This window comes from Amphiprion ocellaris, chromosome 6, assembly GCF_022539595.1.
Source record: "Amphiprion ocellaris isolate individual 3 ecotype Okinawa chromosome 6, ASM2253959v1, whole genome shotgun sequence".
Classification (NCBI taxonomy): Eukaryota; Metazoa; Chordata; class Actinopteri; family Pomacentridae; genus Amphiprion; species Amphiprion ocellaris.
The window spans coordinates 23,442,035-23,464,843 of record NC_072771.1 but is presented as its reverse complement, the minus strand read 5'-3'; the positions used below and the strand labels follow the sequence as shown (position 1 = coordinate 23,464,843).

The following is a 22,809-nucleotide window of genomic DNA, read 5'->3' as shown; positions in this document are numbered from 1 at the left end:
TTCCGTTTTCACGCCAACATCAACGGAATGCACTGAAACTTTGCCCCCACTAGCTTAGCCTCGCCGTAGCCGCAGCTCAAAGGGGCGTGTCCTATCTACTCATTCATATCTATGAGAACAACGATGGCTGCACATAAGGACCATTACCATTATATACAGTCTATGGTAAATACGTATGTGAATCGCATCGCATCATTGGCTGCAGCAGCCAGTCACCGGTCACTCACTGACTCACACTGAAAAATAGCACAGAATAAATTGTTACGTGTTTATTTTATTTACAGTTTAGGTTGGATTTTTTTTTTGTGCACAGCGCAGATTTTCTGTGCGCGGAGACCGTGTCAGCAGTGCGCAATTGCGCACGCGCGCAGCTTAGAGGGAACAGTGCCCACAAGGTGTTTTTGCAACAGCTCCACTTCTGAAAATGTTCAGGGTTTAAAGTGTTTTATGATTTTGTGAAAAAGTGGCCATCATCTAAATATCACTGCTGAGGGTGTTCACATAAAATATTAAGCTTTTACATAATCTACCTTCAGTTACAAAGCAGTGTAACTAAAAAAAGCGCACATACTGTGTTCTGTTGTGTAATCATTTTAATTTACAGAACATTGCCAAATTGCATTACATTTAGTGCAAATAACACATCTGATGTACAACTTAGAAATATACAAAGTGTGTAGATTACTGACAAAATATCAAAATTAAAAACACTAAATGCATTCTTCAGCTGACACTGCTCGTCATCTAGCTCTTGTAATTATCAGCAAAAACGATTATCCGGATCCTCCCCAACCTCTGACCTCTTAGACTGAAAAATCTCATGGTTAATTTTTTCAACCATGCAGATCTAATGATTGCAAAATCCCCCAACTGTTGATGGCATTAAACACAGTCCAAAGTAAATTTAAATCTTGAGGTAATGATGTGATGTGAAATGCTGACCCCCACCCCCCAAACCCCACCCAGCTTCATTTCAGTGTTGATAAATGCACATCTGGTGGCTGTACAGTAGAGAAAGCCAGGACTTTTAGGTTTCATCCTGGTGTCTAAGGCATTCTGGGGGTAGTTTATCAGTCAAAGGGCAGGAGGCCACTGCACTGTAGTGTGGCGTGTGAAATGTAATCTCAGCGTGTGACTGAGAGCATAGGGAGTCGATGATATCCTGCTCAACATTTTACAACTTTTACCTTGTCCTGCACGAAGGCAGCAGGACTGATTGACAAACCTGACACTCATGAAGGGACAGACATTTTTCCTGCCTTACTAGGGGCTGAAAACAGTGAAGGAAAAACCTCAGGCGTACAAAATGTACCCGCTCATCTCTCAATCAAAGAGAGGAATCTTCAGATCAGACACTACAGCTGGTCATTTGCAAATATCTGTCAGAAACCTCATGCAGGTTAAAGACAGATACACACTGACTGCAGCTTAGCATCTAAAGACCACAGTCAACTATCACCAGTTCAGCTGTGTCCAAAATAAGTGAATTAGTAAATGCTTTTCATCTCCCACTCTGTATTTCCTTGGCCCATTATTGTCATCAAATTCAAGCGTTTAACAGTCAATTCACATTTCTCACATTGGTAAACTAACTGAAAACTTATTCTGTTTTCTCTGTACAATACATTGTGTCCATGGTGCCCTCTGAAAGCTACTTTAGAACAATCTAGAAATATAAAGATTTCAAAGCTTTAGGCTCTGACCCCCCATCAAACTGCAAAAGAGAGTTTTCACAAGAGGGACAGGAGAAGGCAAGAAAGAGGAGATAGTGCACCATGCCTCATAAGTGCTCTTCCTGTAAATATCTAACCTTCCTCTCTCATGGTAGTTACTTTAGCAGCAGCAGAACAAGTAGCTGTAATACTAGTGATTAAAGCGAACCCAAAAAAAAAAGTCAAGAAGTATGTAATCATAAGAAATGTACAAAACAATTTACAAAAAAAGCAAGTAATTGGTAACAATTTAAACCCAATTGGGAAACTCTTGAATTTATGTACATACAAATGTACCCATGACCCATCAGATGGTGCAAAGCCATTCTAATGTAGCTGGGATGACGACTACTGATGCATTAAAGCCATAAAACCAGTCTCATCTTCAAGCAGGTGTCCGGTGGGACATCGTCATGATATGGTGTCCTGCAAGCATGTAGTAGTTTGAAAACACATTCTGATAGGTGAAAAGGTCATGTGGTCAATAAGAGTCTTCTGAACAACATGGGTCTGGTTAAGGGGCAACTTCGGCTCTCCACAAGCCTGAAACGAGGAGAATTAAAATTAAGGAAAACACAGAAAAGACCTCAACTCAAATGACAACAGATTCGAAAGCTCTGCCGACTGTTTTTTATGATGTGACACAATAAAAAATCTATCTCAGTTGTACAACAATATCTATTTGGAATCTCAGTTACCTTTTGTGTTCAGAAAAGGATGGGCTTCCCAGCTGTTTTATCCTGGACATAGGAGGTGAAGCGTTTGAGGAACTTGGGATACTCTCTCTTGGCCACAGCTCTGAGGACAGAAGCTGGAGCCCAACCTCCCGGGTTTACTGCAGCCACACACAGAAAAAAAAAAAAGATCAGCATACTGTTTATGCGCCGTCTTACAACGTGTTCAAACCATTCATCATAAACCCGCAGTGATTCAGTGCATAGATGTTGGTGTGGGGTGCCCTCTAGTGATAGGACAGGATGTGGTCAAACTGGCTCGAGATTTTCTCTGCAGCGCTTCTTTATGTCACAACCTCCTCGTCTACAGGAAGTCAGGGGAGGGGGAGACGCTGAACAAGTCTGAACTGAAATATCAAAGGCACAAGGCTCATGGACTGTTGAGTTTTTGTGTCAGTTACCAGCTCTAATAAGACTAATTAGCAGAAAAATGAGACTGTTCTGAATTACTTGGGGAAAGTCTCCAAAACAAGGGGACACACCAGTTCCAGGCAGTTTCCTGATAGCGTGACTTTATTTTTCTCATGTCTGACACAAGCTATTACGACTACTTTTGAAATTCTTTAAGGCCCTTTTGTGATCTGCAGCTATGTCCATCATAATTGCATTGAAGGTTTAAACAATCATTTGAATAGATAAACACAACCGTCACCTAGCTGACAAAACAAGCACATATTCAAGTTGTGCTTTCATTAATTTCTCTGCTGTGAAATGATTATTATTTTATTAAACATAAACATGGACTGTCTTCAGATTATTTTGACACAAATGTTTAACATTTGCTTCTGCCAATTAATGAAGGCTGGATGTTGATAATTTTAGGTAAGACTTGGGGCAAGAGGCTTGATTCTGTTGGCTGCTGATCTTTTCTTTGAGCAAGCGATTGCTCACTGGTCTGGAGAGGCACTTACCATTGGCAACATAGGTGATCTTACAAAGGATGTTGTCTCTGCTGATCTCTTTATCGCCTTCAGGTGGGCTGACCAGTGTTTGGCAGATCATGGCGACATTGATTTTGGCACGAACACACCGGTTTGTAGGCTGAAAGCAAAACAAAAATCTAAATTCAAACAATCCCCACGCAACTACAAATCTCCCTACAGCAGAACTGTGAGTTTGGTGAGTAAAACTACTATTTTTTTCTATTTAACCTTAAAAAGGCCCAACAACAAACCCTTGTTTGACTATGAAATGTTTGTAACAATATGCAGAACTGAATCAAATGCAGTTTTACAGTGACAGTAAGAAAAATGTCACTGAAATGAATTAAGGCAGTATGCAAGCACTATGTTCACTGAACATTCTTTGGCTCACTAGCGCAATCCTGTATGACAGGAATAAGTTCACAGCACTAACCCTCAAACATACAACTCCTATATATAGTAGATAAAGCTGATTATTACCTGTCCCTTGCTAGTGATAATGTAGATAATGTTAATCAATTTGGCATCTCCAGTGTTTCTGTGGGAATAAGGGCTACAGCAGCTGGAGGCCAACGTTTCTTCTGGCTTCCCAAGTTGGAAATTTGTCCAAGAAAACTGCGTGTGCATTTGTGTCAGCAAGACTGAGGCAGTTGAGGTAACTTCACGAGATTCCCTCACCTTCCCAACACTCTTAGGACATAGTTTTGCTGTTGTGGAATTCAGAGAGTCCATCACCTGATGCTTCTGAAACCGAAGTTACTATGACAATCAGCTAAATAGACATAATTCTCATCAACAACAGAATAAAACTAAGGGTTACAACGTTGCCCTACACTGCTATTACACACAGTAGAAAAATACATTTCATTTTTGACATTTTGACACCAGTCCAATGCTGACGAATGCCGGGGAGTTGAGTGCCTAACTGAAAAAAATAGAATTAATTACACAGAATGCATATGGTCCTGTATTACTAACGACACTGGGTATGTGTTTCAGGGTTGATCTTACCAAAGCATTGTCGTGATCTACAGAGAAGTTGCAGACAAGCCATGTGTCGGGATCATTTTCATTGGTTGCCAGAATCTTCCTGATAGCTGACAGATAGAGAACGTCCCTCTGAGAGGCCGGCCACACTCTCTGAAACACAACCAGAAACATCCAGCCTTAAAATCAAACACGCTGCAGAATATTCATGATCTAATGTGTGAAACATGTTTCAGCAAAGTCTGAAATCACAGTGAACTCCATCTACCTTGTGTGTCTGGTAAACAATGACAGCATTGTCAGACAGCGTTTCCACAACGTTGAAATTTTCAATGGTGGCTGAGGGAAGAGAAGTTCAGGCATGTCATGACATTGAAACAAAGGAAGTCAAAACATTCTTGATATGATGGTGCCTTCTGAAATAGTGGACGTACTCTCCCAGTCCAATCGGACAGCTGTATCCCAGAAGTAGTGGCAGACCTCATGTCCTGTTACCCCCTTCACAGCATGTGTAGCTTTGAGAGGATCCAGGACGATGCCGTTCTCCTCCACCTCTCTCCTGTACACCTGTTTAATAAAGCATGCGACAGAAAAAAAAAATCACAACTACAGCCATACTTACAGCCTCACAACAAAATCTATTTTGAAAGATACCAGTGACTGATAAATTGAGCTGATTTTTACACACTTTTATGGTTTTAACAGATTATTATTTTCCATTGTGTCTATTCTATTGTCACCAAACACCTTTTAAAAATTCGGTAAGATTTAAATAATCACAGCTAGCAACCATGGGGAATGATTCATATAAGCAGCTCCTCTCCACTGTATTCACCTTCATCTCTCCTTCTTCTATTACCAGCTGCCAGTTGGCATCTCCACCCACATCCTGAAGGGAATAAGTCATATGATTCTGCACCATCTCCTCCACCTAAGAGACAGACAGATATTGATTAAATTCATATCTTAGAGAGTCGTCAACTGTTTTACCTGTCTATTTGACACTGCCCACAGTTCAGGAATTAAAAAAAAACAAACTATATCTAGGAATCCTATGCTCAAGTTTAATGAATTACAGCAATCTACACACATTGCACCTGCACTGGCATTTTTCAGAAAGGTTTCTGATAACATCATAGGAGACAAACAGGAAAACTATTTCCTGAAAATCTTAGGAATTCCTAAAGTAAATACACGAGCCACTGAGCAGTAACCAAATAAATATTAGACACTTGATCCTGCTTCAGAGTGTTATTCAACATTCCAACAATGCATTAAAACACAGTGCATAGCCAGTCTGGACTCATGCCTGCTCATGCTGTGGAAGAAGAAGAGTGATGTGAGGAAAGGAAGAGGTGGAAATGAAAAGGTTTCTAGATTCCAGTCATGCAGGGTTCCTCCAACTTTTTGGTATCATAACAACTGCTATGTGATGGAGCAAACCCGTTCTCTCCAGGAATTTCAAATCTGTCCAATCAGGTTTTTGTTTTTGTGCATCATCACATAATATTATATAAACTTTGGTGTAGGGCTGAATAACTAATCACTTTCAAATTAACAGATAGAAATGATGCAATCAGCAAATTGCAAACACTGCAGTTTAGGACATACCAGGTGTGGCTATTAAATAATAAGTCTCATGCTATAATTTATTCTATTTAAGTCAAGCAGACTTTGACAGGTTGCTTATGCTCAGTCGTTGATCAGTAATTTGACGTGGTTGAGACATGCATGCTGTGGTTTGACTGACAGAAGCCCAGTCTCACGATTTAACAGCCACACCTTGTACAGTTTGCAGCACGGCTGAACCAGGGTTTAATTGTTGTGTCAATGATTCTGCAAATTCATGCCGACCTCCTTGTGGAACAGTCACATGTAATAATGACCATTCGCATATTTTAGATTTAAAAAACAGTGAATACTGAACTGAAGTTTGAATTTAGAAAATTATTTCAAAAATGAAATCACAGAAATCAGCCCCACCTTGATAAAAGAATCTATTCTAACAAACTTTGTTTGTGAAATCCTGGAGCGAGTGGTTGGTAGACATTCTCATGCTATTTGCTCATGCTCTCTCTGCCTGAGGTGGAAGGCAGAAGGTGCTTGCATCCGGTAAAGGTTCTCTAAGTTGACCAAATACAGTACCTGAGTGCTGAATCTGTGAATGTCGTCTGAAGCGCTGACTAGCTCAACGGAGGACAAGGAAGAAGAATGGCTATGGGGCTGTACAGCAGAGAGGGGGTTGAAAGAGCAAAGAGTAAAGAACAAACCAGAAAGAGGCACCACTGCAGCAGTTCAGAGGAGACGACCAGAACCTGCTAAGGAAGCATTTTATATGACGAGGTTATATAAGCGCTCAAAAAATTCTGCAGTAAGAAAAGACTGATTGTCCGTGCAAACAGATTAAGGTGAGGCACGGCGACATCATGAGGGCATGTTATTTAAGCAGAAGCACCAAGAAGCTGCAGAGCTTTATAGACAGGTCGCACTGGTTGTAAACTGACTAGGCTTTGGACGGGAACGATGAGGTAAAGAAAAAAGTAGCAACCCGTGGCCTTAAATTAGAACAAAGTAGGTGTAAGGCAAAGAGAATATAAGAAATGTACTGCGCACCTTGTTGGCAAATCGGTGTGTACCGATGGTGGAGTAGGCGTCACCAGGAGGCACTGGTGTTAGTCGAGGTATTCTGACTTTTTCTGACTGGCTCTGAGGGGCATAGTGTAGGAGTTTGGTAAGAGAAAAAAGATTAAGGTGAGAGAAATGATACATCGGTGTATGTAGCTGTGCTTAAGGAAGTTTTACACAAGCAGAAGAAGCAAAACAAAACAGATCCAGTACATCTTTTAGCCTAATGGTGCAACTGGTTTAGATATCCCAAATGTATGAGACGTTTAAATTGTGTATATAATAATACAGCCAATTTAGAGCTTCATCACACCTGCTCTTCTATCTTGTCTTGTCTGTCCAGTGCAGCTTCAACCGCATCAAAGAATTCATCTTCATTAATCAGACTGTTAGGCCCCTCCTGTTGAAAGGAAATAACAATTGAAATGGTGAAGAAGTGAAGAAGTATAAAAATCCTGTGAGAACAACCCTGTATAAGATACATAATCGTAAAAAAAAAAAGTTTGGATAAAGTGAAGAAATCTTTCTACTGTATTTTATATAGCTGTTGCTGATTCATTTATCTTATATAACTTCATCGTGCCTCGTAGTCTGGTCCTCCATAGTGCGACTTTTTCTTCAGTTCATTCATAGCAGACTTGTAGGCATCTTCTACACGCCTCCTCTTTTCCAGCTCCTGAACACACAGAAAATTTGAGTATGGTAAGTTAAACTGTGTTACTTACAGGCAGAAATCATCTCCCAGAGACAATCTTCAGTCCATCAGATTACAGATCATTAAAAGCATACAGTGAAAGCCGAATAAAATAGAGGTATCCGGTATTCAAATAAATCACCCAAATGTTTAGGTGTGTGCAAACTCAAACAGGTTTTACATCAAGTCTTGTTCTTTGACAGAGACAAATATGCCCACTTCCTACAAATGAACAAGAAACAACAGGCTGCTGCCCTACAGTTGAGAACTTAAGTCTCTGTATTATCAGTGCCACAGCTACTGTGTTCTGCCCCTATGACTTAAAAAGAACAGTAGTCTAGTATTTGGTCTCTTTGTGGGAAAAAATAATCAAATTACAATAAAAAAAAAAGGCTTAGCTCTGCAAAAAACACCTAACAGCTCTGGACAAAAACAGAGCGACAGCTGTCCAAAGTGCAATAAGAACGCAAGAAAACTCCAGGAATTGTGGCTGAAAGTATACTGCAATATAAAACAACCACGGTCTCCAGACACAAAGAGACAATGAAACCAAACAATGTACAAAGGAAGGTGTAGACATATAACACTTGCCACAAAATAAACAGGAGGCGATCCTGCTGTCAGCAGTGCTTGAATACTACACAGACAGACAGAGACCTACTGTAAAGAAGCAGCTGCAGGTCTGTAGAGGTATCCATCTTTGTGTCTGGTATTTCAGCAGCTCAGTACTCCTTTGTAGAGATGGCTTCCACAAATTGTACCATGAAGTCCGAGCAGTCATTTTCTAACTGACTCTGTACAAGTCTGAGTAGGTGTAACCTGTTCCTTGTCTGTCCTTTGACTGTATGTTGTATAACTATTTCTATATCTATATCTCTACTCCACATCTGCAGCTACACTTCAAACACTTCATCAAACACAGGTGAGTTTGAAGTAGTTTCACCCAAGTAGTCAACCGAACTGAAACACTTCCCAGCTTTTGCAAGTTTCTGGGTTGGGCAGCGCGCCTCTGCACACACATACAAAAAGAAACTGGTTTGACAACATCAGCTGGGCTAATCAGGATGTAAGCAAGAGCAGCTCTTTAGATACTTTTAAAGAGACAGACCACTCTCTGGATATTAATGAATGGAAGAGGGTTATGCAGGCTTTAATTACTCTGATAAAAAAAAAAAAAAAAAAGATCAAATAACAAAAGAGCTAATGGGCCCATTTGTCTATGTGCTCACTGAGCTATAGCTGAAACGTTGATAGCTGGTTTAGAGTAACCATCTGCAAATCAGTTTTCAAGAACTATTACTAGTTTTTGGATATCTGAACTGTGGAATGTAGGGACCATTCCTTGTTCTGTTTTGTTTTTAACCCCCACAACACAGACTCTTTTTGGGCTGAGTCCGATAACTTGCTTTACATTTGCAACAGGCAGTTGAACAGGTAGCTAAATTGCAAAATATCTTGCCAAAGGCATCTTAGAGACGTTGACATTTCCCACAGAAAATATACTAATAGAGCAGCCTGACAGAATACCAAACCACACAAGTACTAAACAAGACACAAATATGAACACACAGACATCAGGAACAAAAAAAAAAAAAGACGTAAGCACATACCCACACAAAGTCTTCAATAAAAAAAAGAACGTTAAGGAAGAAGAATAAAACAAATCTGAACTGCATCCAAAGGAATTACATCCAACCTGTTCATTCATAGTATTAAACACAGCTAGTGCATTTTACATGGAATCAGTTTCAGTGACAACTCTATTGAATCTTTCTAACCTTTCAAAACAATGGTAAATAGTTGAATAGGAAATGTTGCACCACCTTAACTGTCAACATCAATACCTGTTTTCACATCAATCATGGTTGGACATTTGGACAGCAGAGTGTTGCACCACAATCTTGTCACCCGAAGGACAGAGTCCAGACGACCAAACTATTGCTCATAACAGCTGAATGCAGTTAGATTCTCAGTCAGCGGCATTTCCACACAGCAGTGGCTGTTGACACACCCACTCAGGAAACTGCTTATTTTTCACTTGACACTTCGCACACTATGAGTGACGTGTATTTTAATTACTGTGTGCAGAGTCCAGTCTGTACCTTGTCCAGTCTTTTCTGCCAGCTGTCCTCTCGTTTTACCATCAGCTCGATGCAGTGGGACAACGTAGAGAGGATGCCTGCTGTGGTGGCCTTGAAGGTGATGGCTTCACCTTTAAAGTCTATCCCGTTCATACCTTTGGGGCTGGCAGGGGGAAACACTGGAGCAGAGAGGAACAACGACATAATGAAATGAAGCAGCTGCTTTGCGACTTGATAAAAATTCATGAATCTGTTATTAACATGCAAAGCAACCAACATGTTTATTCATAGATACTCTTAAATAAAGCAATAAATAGTCAGATAGTATCTGCTGGTAAACTCACATTTCTCTTTGCTGCCATTATTGTTGTGATTATATTCACCATCAGGTCTTGCAGTAGTAGGAAAGTCATCTTCGTCCTCCTCTACTACTGGTAAGAAAACAACAGTAACCTTAGTTCTACCTACTGTCCTGTAATAATAGCATATAGGTTATATTGGACAATTGCAGTTGACATTTTACACATTTTCTAGCAAAAAACATAATTTAATGATTTTAAAAAAAACATTTAATCTACAGATGGTTAGAAAAAAAAATATGACTATAGAAATGTTCTGCCACAGATATTAAAAAAACCCACAAAATGTCCTGTATGTGGATATTGATTTCTGTTTTCGTTTCTCAGTTGGTCTTACCAACCGCTCTCCTTCAACTGTCATGGAGTGCCATCAAGTAAAGACATTTCGATCTACAAATGCTTTCATTTGCCAGTAAACACATCAAGACTAAAGCCACATAAAGGTGTATTTAAGCCACAAATTACCTCTGTCTCTCTGAAATTCGTCTTTAGAAACAGCATCAGCACAGGAGTCAAAGTACTTCTGCAGGGTGTCCACTTGTCTGCACAAAATGTCCCGGAAGGTTTCCATTTCTGCTAGCTTCTCACGCAACCTGTGCCCCTTCTGCACAGAGAAACAGAAGTAAAAGAGATGCAAACAACAGCACAAAAACTAGACAACATGTTGTCAGGGAAAATTGAATATGCACAAAATACAAATCATTAACATTTGACATTTTTAGTTCACAGCAAATATGCTGGACTGTAATCTGTGTTGTGAGGCTTTAGCCCTGTATTGAACACCTATGGCTGGGGGTACTTTCAGTCATAGAATGATGCATAGACATTTTCAAGGCCTGCTGACATGTTACACAACATCTCTCTACTTAGTCACTGGTGGCCAGGTTTTACCTTGAAGGAGGATGTGGATGTTGAAGACAAGGCACTAGCTGCTGAGGTGAGAGACAACATGGAACCATGACGCCTCAGACTTGTTTCTGAACCGTAACCAGACTCAGCCTGCGATCCAGTCAGTGAGGTGGGAGAAGAGACAATGTAGAGACACACAGGAAGGAACAGAAGATCAGTAAGTGCACAAAAAAACCTGAACAATCATGCAGTATAATAAGAAAGTCTGATGCTCATCAAAACTAGACAGAGCGAGATCAATTCTAGCAGTCAGCAACACTGAGTAATGCTGCGCTACACCTACACAGAAAAACAGTCTGCTGAGAGCGACTGCGGATGACATATGCATCATGCATCAACACAGCCACGAGACCTGAGCTCGGTGGCTGAGAAAGAGTGGAAGTAAATTATGATTTGCTCTCATGTGGTTAAGAGCTATTGCAACTTTCAATTTCAATTTCTTTTTTTTCCCCTTTCGGGATGAATATAGTGTATATACTTTTTAGGAAATACAGTGTGCTGTCTCACATGGCATTATAAAACAAATCTATGACCAGGCATTAGGGAGCGGCAGTGAAGCCATTTGTTCCATTTAATGGCCAAATCATGACTGGGCGATGCCTTGGACTGCCAGCTCAGCAGAGTGACAGAATTTTATTATTACATTGTATGTGAATGCACACCCAGCCAACCACACCAAAGCAAAACACTGTTTGCATATGAATCAGGACTCTAACATGCTGGTGGTATGTTTTATGAGTCTAAACTCATTCGCATAGGTGTAGTCATGGCTTTGCATCTAATTTTCCACTTGATTACAAAATCAACAAGAGACTGTAAGCTATTTCTGTTGCCCAATTGGCATACAGAGGAATTTCTTAATAACCGTGAGCAAACTGAAGAGGGAGTCAGGTGACAACCTCAAGAGAGAGCACACATACATTTCTCTGCCAACAGATCTTACAACACAGACTGAACGGAGCTGACACTAAATACCGGTGAACAGGTAGTGAGCTGAGTGACAGGAAATAAGGTCCCAGTGTTTGCAGTTTCAGGGTATGTTTACATTCAGGCGGTCCAGAGATTACTGAGATAGTAAACAAAGTAGTAATTGTGAGCATTACTTAGCTCAAAGTAACACATTTTCTTCCAGTTCCACAGTTTATAGTAGAAATAAACTCATGGAGCAGCGATTTTGCATAGTACTACAACCAGAGTCCTATGAAAAACAAGCCCTTAAATCCCCATATCCTTCAGATAGTGTCTGATTTGTAATTAGCTGTTTAGAAAATGTGACACACATTAACACAGTGGATAAAATACCATTAACACCATACAAATAATTTCACCACATCACAATACAACGACTCCAGCATAAAAAAAATTACCTGACACAGCTGACAAAGTAACTTAACATTACAACATTCACAAAACCACAATCAGAGTTGTTACTAAAGAGACACCAGAGCGACTAATAATAACAGTTTATACACAAATAATGAATATTTAATAATGCTATTTTATTGTGCAAAAAATCACTACATGTATAAACATGTGCAGTTGGAATAAACTGGAGGCCTGTTTTGTTTTTTTTAAATCTGGCTGGACTATCACATGATTTTTCATTTTTCACCCGCAAACATTAAAACAAGTGGCAGAGCTGAGTGCCAAAAGTGTTCATTTTAAATTTGAAATGGTCGTCAATGATTGTTGACAGCTTGATTTGAGGGCTGCAAAGTGATTTAGCTGCACCACTGACAGCTCGACGAATATCAAAACCTACAATTCCACATGGACTGTATTCCTTTACTACTTTCTGAATGTACTTTTAACACTTTGATTTAAAATGTAGTATCCTCAGTGTTGTTTTTATCTACAGTCAAATCAGGCCCTTAAATAAAAAAAACAAACCAAAAAAAAACACGCATTACTGTCTGTAGGCCTTTCGAAACACTAAACAGCTGAGAATGACAGTTATCTAATAGCATGAGTGAATAAATGAAGTTAAATGGACTTCTTGCAACACTATGTCAAACAAATAACTTGATTTATTTGCAGGCATTACATAATGAATTGAAGAGCATGTGTTTATCTCTTTACTTTAGTTACTGAAATTAGAGATGCACAACACGTCTGTGGTCAACAAGAAAATATGTAATTTTTTGGTACTGTTCTGATATTTGAATTTCAGCTGTTAATTGCATCCGATTATGTGGAAGTGGTCACTGAAATGAAACATCTTCTCCCTTTCCAGCCAACCCACTTTCTTCCGCACCCACAATGGAAATGGATGGATCTCGATTGCTTTTTAAAAACTGGTGTTATATCAGAAAAACTAACATCAGACCAAAAATACATATAATTATGTTCCTTTTCACATTTTTCTATTGTAAATAGTATCCAGTTATTGTATTGGTACCGGCTACAAGAAATAGATAATTACTGGGTGTAATTATTAGCTCTAAAATTCAATATAGGTGCATCTCTAACTGAAATCATTATTATACTTTTGCCAATCTGGCACCAAGAGGCAAAGCGGGACACTGCAATTAAGCAGTGAAGACCGATCCGTGACCACATCTGACGTTGCCACCTTCATACACCTGGTCAGCTGCATGACAACCATGCAAACTACACACCCACTTATACACAATATGAAATGGCATCTTGAGTCCAAGGCTTTGTAATGGTAATGAGGTGAGTGTGCAGCGACTGAGCATAGCAACCTCTGACTACTTCTACACATCTGAGCAGATTGCTGCCAGAGAAATTACTTCTCAACACACAGCCATGCAGTATAAAGTTTGTCTCTAAATAACAGCAAGTGATTTCTTACACAGTCAGACATGCAATCTGACATGAGTAAAGATAGTTCATCTGTGATATGAATTTTAAAAATTGCACGCAAATAAAAAATGTATTGTATGGACATGAGCAACAATGTGTACAGTAATCATTCATGTCACAGCACTGGGTTTTCCCCATCCCCTCCCATATCACCCCTCTGAATCCAGCATACGAATGAAAGATCTCAGTGAGGAGTGATAGCGAGCAAGCAGCATGCAGACATGCTAAAAGCCCACCATTCGGCCATTCCAACAGCCAAAGCAGAGCAGGACACTGCTGCAGTCGTGGCGGTTTGCTGGCCCCAACATGGCCAGGCGCTCCCCCAACAATCCCAACGTTCAGACAATTCGGAAGCTTTAATCCAGTATTCCCGTTTCCCTGGACACACCTCACTATGGAACAAAAGGGAAGAGGAGGAGGTGGAGAAGAGAAGCCATACAGGCTTGGCTTATCTGATCAAGTCAAAAGAAAGCAGCAATAAGAGAAGGAAGGAGGAGGGAAAAGCAGTCATTTGCTCTGAAGCAATCAGAAGAGAGGCAGACTGGATGGAAAGGAAGAGTCGTAATTCCTCGGCAGAGCGAAGCAGTGTCTGCTTTCAGTCAGGTCCTCTGCAGGCACACACATGGACTTAAGGAGACAAACACGTACATGCACTCCACTCTGGCCGCACACATACATCAACAGACCACACACCCTGATATGTGAAGCCTTTTCATCTTGTCCGTCTTTATGTCCCGCATCCATCCCAGAGCAAGCAAGCGTGACTGTGTGTGTTTGCATGGAAAAGTGAGAGCGAGAGTGGAGTAAAAATGGAGGGTGCATGCATGTATGCATCAGAGAGAGAGACGAGGGCTGTCTGGGGCTGTTTGTGTAATAAACCAATAAAGTACCAAATGGGTGGGCGAGTGAAGCAGCCTACTGTATATTATGACAGAGAAAGAGCGAGAGAGAGAGAGAGAGAGAGAAGAGTAGGAGGCAGGGAACAATATTAGTCTGGATCTTCTGCTTTACTTCTATCTACCCACCTCTTCTTTTATCTCTTCCAGCTTTGATTGGCTGATAACTCCTTGAGCCTAATCTGGGCCAGGAGTGTTCAGACTGTGCCCCCAACCAGCCTGAAGTAGCGAAAAAACCACAGACAAAGACAGGGGGTTTTCCCCATCCCCTCCCATATCACCCCTCTGAATCTGGCAGAATGGATCAGTCTTCTCTGTAAAATACAGTTTTATGTGTCCCTCTTGATTTTTGCTGCTGTGAGACCGAGCGATTAAAAAGCTGCATTATTCATCAAGAGCAGCACTTAACGTCCCTACATTGAGCACGACTTTTCCCACCACCAACACAAACACACCCACACAAAAAAACACAAATGGACCTGCACAACAATTGTTTTTCCCCTGATCAGTCAAATTTTGTAATATGGAAATGATGCTTGTTTGCCTTTGCAAAATGGCTAATATAAAGCACTTAAAGGCTGCAGTCATAACTTGTTGATCCTATTGTCAAAGCACATTAAAAGCTGTTAGATCCCAACATCAACGCAGAAGGATGAATGTTTAAAACTGGCACAAAAACATAATCCTACAACACCTAAAAAAGCGACCAACAAGAATTACAATTAATATACATTTTTCATCAAACTGATGTTGGAAAGATGCTTTATGTGTGAATATATGTGTATTCTTCTGTCACTGGTTTTCCTGAAGAGATTAATTTAAGAACTATGGATGGAGAAAGAAACTACAAATTAAATGTTCATATTTTTAGAACAAGTATTAAGTATGTTCAAACACAATAGCAGAAATGTTAAGCAGGTCTGGATAATAAAGATTGAAACCATAATGCAAGTGGTGAGCATTGCATGATGCAAGCCCTTCTTGTCCATTAGGGAGCAGCAAAGACACACTGTCTACAGTAATGCTGCAGGTGGTGCTGCATTCATCTCACTGAGGTTACTGTAGGTCAGAGTCCAAACATAACCCTAAAATATTCTCACGCCTTCGTTAATGGACTAGAGACCTGAGGTCACTCACACTCACATTAAAAAACACCCAGCAGTACTAACAAAACTATCCACAGCACGATTTTAGTGGAGTAGCAGGACTACTGAGTGGTCAAAGGACAGTGATTGGTATTATTATTTTCCCCAATATATTTATTATACATTCTATATTTTTTGTTGTGAATTTTCATTGGTCTCTCAATGAGACCGCTTTTATGTAGCAAACAACATTATATACACAAATTAATAAACAAATCAAATAGACAGGTGGAAAACTAGTTTAATATTTAAAGCACACTAATGTTAACTAACCTACAAATTCAGTCATGTACAGCTTGCAGTACTGGCCAGTTTTGGATGGACAACAACAGCACATATGTTTGGCACATATAATGCAGTTTTTCCATTCACCAGTATTTATTCTACAGGCATACTAATTACAAACTAAAAAACTAAGAGATTTTTATAACTGTGATGTGGAAAAACTTTGACTCAATGTTGACACGTCAGGTGTATTATGAATTTAATGTTCAAGTTAACACATTTAAACCATGTGATCATTACGTGTAGTAATGTTTTCAGCAACTCAAATACATTATTTATAAAACGTGAGCCAAGCCTAATAAATTCCTGAATGAAGCGCCCACCAAAGACTAATAAAAACGCCCATGTAGCATACACATAAACCTAATAATAACTCTTTGGCACATTATCTGACCCACATCCAGTTCACTTCACACCCTTCATGTTGGGGGTGTGCAGTCTGATCAGCCTGATCTCAACCCAAATAGTACAGATCACGTCATTAAATAAATAACAGCCCTGACCAAACTTTCCTACTGCGAATGAACCAAGCAAAAGCGTGATCACTTGTAACACAATTACAGCTGGACTTCAGACCTTGGAGGCCAAAAACAGGGCATGTGATGTGGTTTTGTTCCATCCTCTATACGGCTACATTTTCCACTAGCAGAACGTTTTGTCCTACAGACTTTTGTGACTCACTGATTTGTTTGTTTTTTTCAACCTCTGGGGCAAAACAATGAAGCAAAGTTTTGGTCTCTAAGCTAATTCCTCCATTCATGACAAACCACCCCCCCCCCCCCCCCCCCCCCCCCCCGGAACTTACATTAAAATTGTATTAAGGCTTTAAATCACTCATAACTAAGGGTGTGGTTACTTTGACTGGCAGGTTGGTGCTGTCACAAGACAGTTCAAAATTGCTGTTCGGGAAACCTATAAATTATGTCATGGATGGTGCGTCCATTTCTATAGAGTCTACAGTCTAAAGTGGATGTGTTGCAGCTGGAATGCAATGCTGCTGTCTCTGGTGTGTCTCAGAGGCCAGATTATACATCTTGAATGTGTAACTTATTTTGTAAACTGAGCACAGTTTGGTGTACGAGGAATAGCGGAAGCACTGGACTAACATCCTGAAATGAGCATCAAAGTGGTGGAGATATAAATCGCCACTTCTGGTCAAAATAAAATCAATGTGAAAACAGGATGCAGAGATCTGCGAGTGGGACTTTTAGTACTGAGTTCAAGAAACAGATTCTGTATCCAGGCACTCATATACACAACTAATCATGTGATCCCATTAGTTCAACTAGAATTGTGATTCAGATAGCGGACTTGACCGTAGAAAATCTATATACAGTTGTTCACCCCTTGTATATGTTGAGAAGCCACACAGCACTCACTAGATGTCTTTGCAAAGTAAGCAGCTGAGCAATATCTGATGACTGGGGATACCCCCCACCTCAACACCTCACTCCTCAGATTCCTCACATTCCCAGGGTGAAGGGCCGTTTGTGTGTCCGTGTGTGTGAGTGTGCATGTGTGAATCCTTGTCCTGCCACACCCAAGTCACTGAACAAAACAGATAACTCCCTGTCTGTTCCAGGAAAAAAAAAAGAAGAAAAAAACACAATCTGACCTGAAATTCAACCCGAATAATGAAGAATGTGAACAAAGCAGCAAAACTCTGCTTTTAGTGAGTCATTAGACAAACTAAAACAGGACCAGATATTTATAAGAAGTTTTCACAATATAACCAGGAAAATGTTTTTGACTCTTGAAAAACTAAGAAAAAATCCTCTATGAACACATCTGGATTCATGCAAGAGTAAGAGTCATAGTAAAGTGATTATTCTGTCTGTGTAATGCACCCAGTTGCTTGCTAAATAAACAGAATGCCCAGAAATAACTTAATTCCAAGAAAGTCTGCATAACAAGCAAATATTTCATAGAAGCTTATTGTAAAATATTAAGATATCTATGCTATAGAAAGAGAAACTCAAGCTACTCACCTTGTGCAGTTCTATCGAGTCGATCCACTGGTGTCTGTGTTCAGGATCCTCAGCTCTGAGGTACCAGACGCTGTCGTTCACGCTGATGTCAAAACGACACTCGTCAAACTCATGAGGCTGCACGGAGAGAGGAGAGGGTTCATGAATAGTTATTAGGCACAGTGCATGAGTAATGTCAGGAAATACTTTGCACAAAACCAAATATCTGTATTTGAATATCAAAGTACAAATTACACATATACGTTTTCCTCTAGTTTTATGAAATTACCAGAGAATAAGAGCAGAATCCTGCTGTAATCTCTCTCTGGCTTGCTAGCAGTGATACACTGTATACACACATGGACTCCATCAGTCACAGTAAAGCATATGCCACACAATAAACAGGAATTTTAATTAAAAACTGGTGTCTTATGTCTGCTGTCACACCCTGAAATGACTTCTGGAGAGCCGTGCAAAAACAAAAACAAAAAAAAAAAAAAAAAAAAACCCAAACCAAATAAAAACAAACAACACAAAGACTGTTCCAGCATACCGTTGCATGAACCTGGATTGTCATAACCTTACAGTCAACTCTGGGGTCAAATCCTTAAACTATCAGACTCCCCCATCTTACAATGCACCCCACCCAGCTCCAACCCCTGATCGCCTTAGGCACCCAAACACGTGCAACAAAGAATTCACCCGTTTCCTCTGAGACTGGAATTTGACCAGTGCACTCAGCTGAGAGGAGATCAACCCTGCAAAGGTTCACAATAAGAAATAAGACATAGTTGAGTTGAATCTCCTCGTCCCCCCTGTTTTTCCTCCTCAGTATAGTCAAAAATTCAGCTGCCCTGTCAGCTGACATAACCATGTTTTGCCCAAATTGAATTAAGAGTCGCTGAATGACGCTCATGTGCTGGCTTATTTGCTGCCACTGAGAACAGCAACATACTCTGTGTCAGTGTACATAACTTTATGCAACACTGTCTTAACACTCTAACGCTGGTATTACATTTCACAAGCTGCATGCTTAGAATGCATAGGAGTGGGTTTGCTATGACCCTCAGATGCTTTCTATTAAAGTCACTGCCAGCCTCAGAGCAAAATTTTGCCCTCAAACAGGTGCAGCATCAAATATGCCCTCAGGTTTCAAATTTTCCCTGGAAGGAGGGGGTGTGCATTGGTAACCTCAAGTGCATCCAGCCATAATGGTTACTGCCCAGAAAAATCCAGTCTATCTTACTGTGCTGTATCAGGCACGGTCCATAAACCTCTGCTTTACAATCACCTTTATAACTCTTCCATTCTGACTAGAACATTCTCGTTCTCCTTACATAAGCAGTGCTGTATATCCATGCTGCATTGGCTTTTTTTTTCGGGGTAAAGGACTATGGAATCTTCAGTGTTAGGAAAGAGGTGGTCATCAGTCAAATGCTGATAGTCACAGTCTTTAAAGATGTCTGAGAATGAAGTCTTCCTTAAGAGCACCACATTAAAACTAGTGCAAGTGTGTGTTTGCATTATAATTAAAATATAATTTAAAATAACAAAATTTATACAAGATAGTGCTGTACAAAAACAGGGAAAACCCAAATGCATTGAGAAAAGCTACAACTAATGTGAGCTTTTGATAATGGATCGTTGCATGCAAAAGGAATTTTTTTAGACAGTAACAGTTCCTGCACACTGTGTTTCTGTATGAGGACAGTCTGATGTGTGTCTGCAGTTACACAGCATGTAACAGACTGATGTTAGGCAAGAAAAGAAACAGAGGCTTGTTTCTGCATTCCTGAGACCTCATACCACGGTTTCCTCAGACTGAACTGGCTTTAGATGTTTAGAAAAAAAGGCTGTAAAAAGTGGGTGTGTGGGTCATACTACTCTGATTATTAGTAAGCATGTGTAATAAAACCATGTCCACTCCTAGTTAGGCTAATATAACATAATTACAAAACACTCTGAAAGTCATGTGGAGCTCCGTTCAGTTCTACACAAACAGAAATTGGCATAACGCTCACATAAATAAGCACTCACTCGGGGAGCCTCATTATAAGCTTTCATGTTGCAGTTTTAAATCACATAATCCTATTGCACAAATCACAGTAAAACTATTCGTTTGACCACTGTACTAGGTGGCGGTATGCTCAGAGAGCAGTGAATATTTAACCAAGGTGTGGGATTTCAGCTTATCTCTCAAACAGGAGGCCAGCATAGGAAGAATGCAAGTCCAATATCTAGAGTTTGTGGTCAAAGCTTACATTTTAAACCAGAGGGAATGCCGGTTTCAAGTAGACAATAATTGCCATGGAGAAACAGACAAGAGAGTGTGCTCAAATGATCGCTTAAGCAAGATTGTCTTGGTGTACAAAACACAGGTCTGTATCCTACCTGTGATATTAATGACAGCCTCATTACAAGTTATTGTTTACCTTTCTATCTCAGAGATAGAATCACAGATCAAAGAGGTTCCACTCCTGCCAGACAAGCAACTCTCGTCCAAGAACAATGATTTTAAAAAAGGGGGCCCATCTTGTGAGCCCTTGCTGAGATAAATGTTGAACAGGTGTTAAGCTCATTCTGCTTTCTATTTGTGCCTTAGACAGCAGCAGAGCAATGTTCACTCCTCATACCAGCGTAAACACTTACTGTGATGACAGCCTTGCTGAGGCACAGAGAGCCCCTGCAGCCGTACTCCCGCTCATCCTCCGACTTGTAGTAGCTCAAAGTATTGTTTTTCAACACGACCCATCGGTCCTGCCACCCGTGGATGTAATTTGTCCACTGTAAACACACAGGAGATGCAGTATACAGTTAGCTGCACAATGCAAACAACAGATAATGTGGCTAATTGATGTCTATGCAAGGATTATTAGGAGTAATGTTGCTTATTAGTCATGCGCACCTACTTTCTGACAGGCAGAGCTATTAAAATATTGAGTTAAAAACTACTTCTGCAGCATAACACACTAACACACAAACTGATGTCTCTGCAGATTCTCAGTCACACAAGTTATGAATCATCTAAAAGCGTCAGTAAAAACCAACTGAACTTCTCTTTTTGGTTCTTGGAGACGTTTCGCCTCTGGTTAAAGGGGTTTCTTAGTTTCACCCTTTATCCAAAAGGCTTCTTCAGTTCAGCTGCTTTTTACAGAAACCCATAGGAGCCCCAGTGATTCACCCAAAGTTACCTTGCTTAAAACGCCTCCAAACTCCACTGGCTGTCCGGATTCCGGGTCCACATCCTCATCCGAACCGGACGACGAACTCTTTTCGGACATTTAATTCCAAGTTCCAGAGGAGACTTTAATCTGATTTTTATCTACAGATCCACGTAGCTTACCGCTAGCTGCTAGATTAGTTATCCGTTCAAACGCGTCACGGCCAAACCTGCTGACAGCTTCTTCAACTTAGCCTTAACGTCGGCAAAACAATGTTAATTAGGCATTAACTGAGTGCACAGAACAACAGCCGGATAGCGGTATTTATCTCAGGCCGTCTCACAGACTAAAGCCGAGCTAGCTGGTCTCTTAATACGCATTTCTGGAGGTGACAGCTGCCTTTCAATTCCTCCGTTTTGCGGGCTTTGTTTTGAAACTGACGTCGAATACCAATGAGACGAGCTAACTTAGTTAGCGTTAGCTGTCAAACGACGCAACTAGCTAGCACTAACTTAACTGGCAACTTGTGACTGCTCTGGTTCGCTATCTCGGCTGCGGTCGGTAACAAAAGACGGAGCGGCGTGCGAGGCCTTCGTTTTTATCGCTACACCTCAACTTCAGTGTACAAACGACGAGCAACGGAGTGGCTGCTGTGGTTCCGCAGTTCAGTTAGCAGTAGTGGACTAGCTTGTCTTAATTCGGGTCGGGGGGAGGAGCCCCGCAGCCACGCTTTACTGTGTACCTGCTGCGTACTGGAGCGTCAAACTGCACAGCATCACATAAAACTGCTGTAAAATTAAAAGCAGCTATTTTCATAAATAGGAAATGCAGTGTAACAGAAGCCGTGTCGAAGTCAGGTAAACTGGAGATGCATTAATACCGGAAATACACTTGATTAAAGGTGTTTTGTGTGTGCAATGAGTGACACGCGTTGTGCGCTGAATGTACTTTGCACATACAGACTTTGCAAGTAAAATACAAGGTGTTCGCCCTGTGAAAGAGCAAGTATACGTGCCTGTGCATTAGTTTCCCTGCTCTGTGTCCTGGATTATAACCGATCCAGTCGTTTTTTTTAAACCTTTAAAGGTGCGTTTCAGCTCACGTAATGCAGTTCTCCCCTTGTCAAAAAGTGATCCAGCCCCTGCATTGTGACTGAAATGCTAACAGTGCATCCAAAAAAACGTGGTATTTTTTAGTGCAAAGATTATTGCACGTTTCATGGTAAATCTGCATTGACCAGTTTATATCTGTTTACTGCTTATTTTGTCTGGATCATTCATAACGTGCAAATACACATAAGTTATGCCTGTGGTTAATTAATTAATTTATGTGTTTGTTTTTGCAGTTTATAGCGCAATCAGGCATTAAATTATGGATGGTTATATGCAATCCTATAGTATTGTCTGTGTTGTTTAGGCCGTATTTGTTTGATATGTGTCATTGGCCAGACTGTAATTAGCATGATTTATGGACACATTTTGTGCATAACATAAAGAAATTCTCAC

General features: G+C 40.4%; 1 protein-coding gene across 5 annotated transcripts; it reads right to left on the bottom strand.

The window, feature by feature from the left end:
- Nucleotides 1-575: 575 nt before the first annotated feature.
- On the bottom strand, nt 576-22,006 carry cert1 (ceramide transporter 1). Of its 5 annotated transcripts, none has more exons than XM_023281498.3 (18): nt 21,335-22,006; nt 20,793-20,927; nt 18,165-18,281; nt 11,007-11,114; nt 10,581-10,719; nt 10,101-10,187; nt 9,778-9,935; nt 7,565-7,657; nt 7,295-7,381; nt 6,970-7,062; nt 6,502-6,579; nt 5,192-5,287; nt 4,791-4,923; nt 4,625-4,695; nt 4,381-4,509; nt 3,358-3,487; nt 2,411-2,547; nt 576-2,255 (listed from the first exon to the last, which is right to left on the bottom strand). In XM_023281498.3, the coding sequence occupies exons 1-17, from the start codon at nt 21,422-21,424 to the stop codon at nt 2,420-2,422; spliced, it is 1,872 nt and encodes a 623-aa protein (XP_023137266.2). In that variant the 5' UTR covers nt 21,425-22,006; the 3' UTR covers nt 576-2,255; nt 2,411-2,419. The 5 variants fall into 5 exon arrangements, with proteins under 5 accessions (XP_023137266.2, XP_023137267.2, XP_023137268.2 ...); XM_023281499.3 differs by having other exon boundaries at nt 10,101-10,184; XM_023281500.3 differs by lacking the exon at nt 6,502-6,579 and having other exon boundaries at nt 21,335-22,005.
- Between the last annotated feature and the right edge of the window lie 803 nt (nt 22,007-22,809).

Excerpts from the sequence above, each read along its gene's own strand:
- cert1 (XM_023281498.3), bottom strand. The coding sequence starts at position 21,424 with ATGTCCGAAAAGAGTTCGTCGTCCGGTTCGGATGAGGATGTGGACCCG. Across the intron at positions 10,188-10,580 it reads CGAATTTCAGAGAGACAGAG|TAGTAGAGGAGGACGAAGAT; the intron begins GTAATTTGTGGC and ends TTTTCTTACCAG. Across the intron at positions 7,382-7,564 it reads ATGGAGGACCAGACTACGAG|GAGGGGCCTAACAGTCTGAT; the intron begins GCACGATGAAGT and ends TCCTTTCAACAG.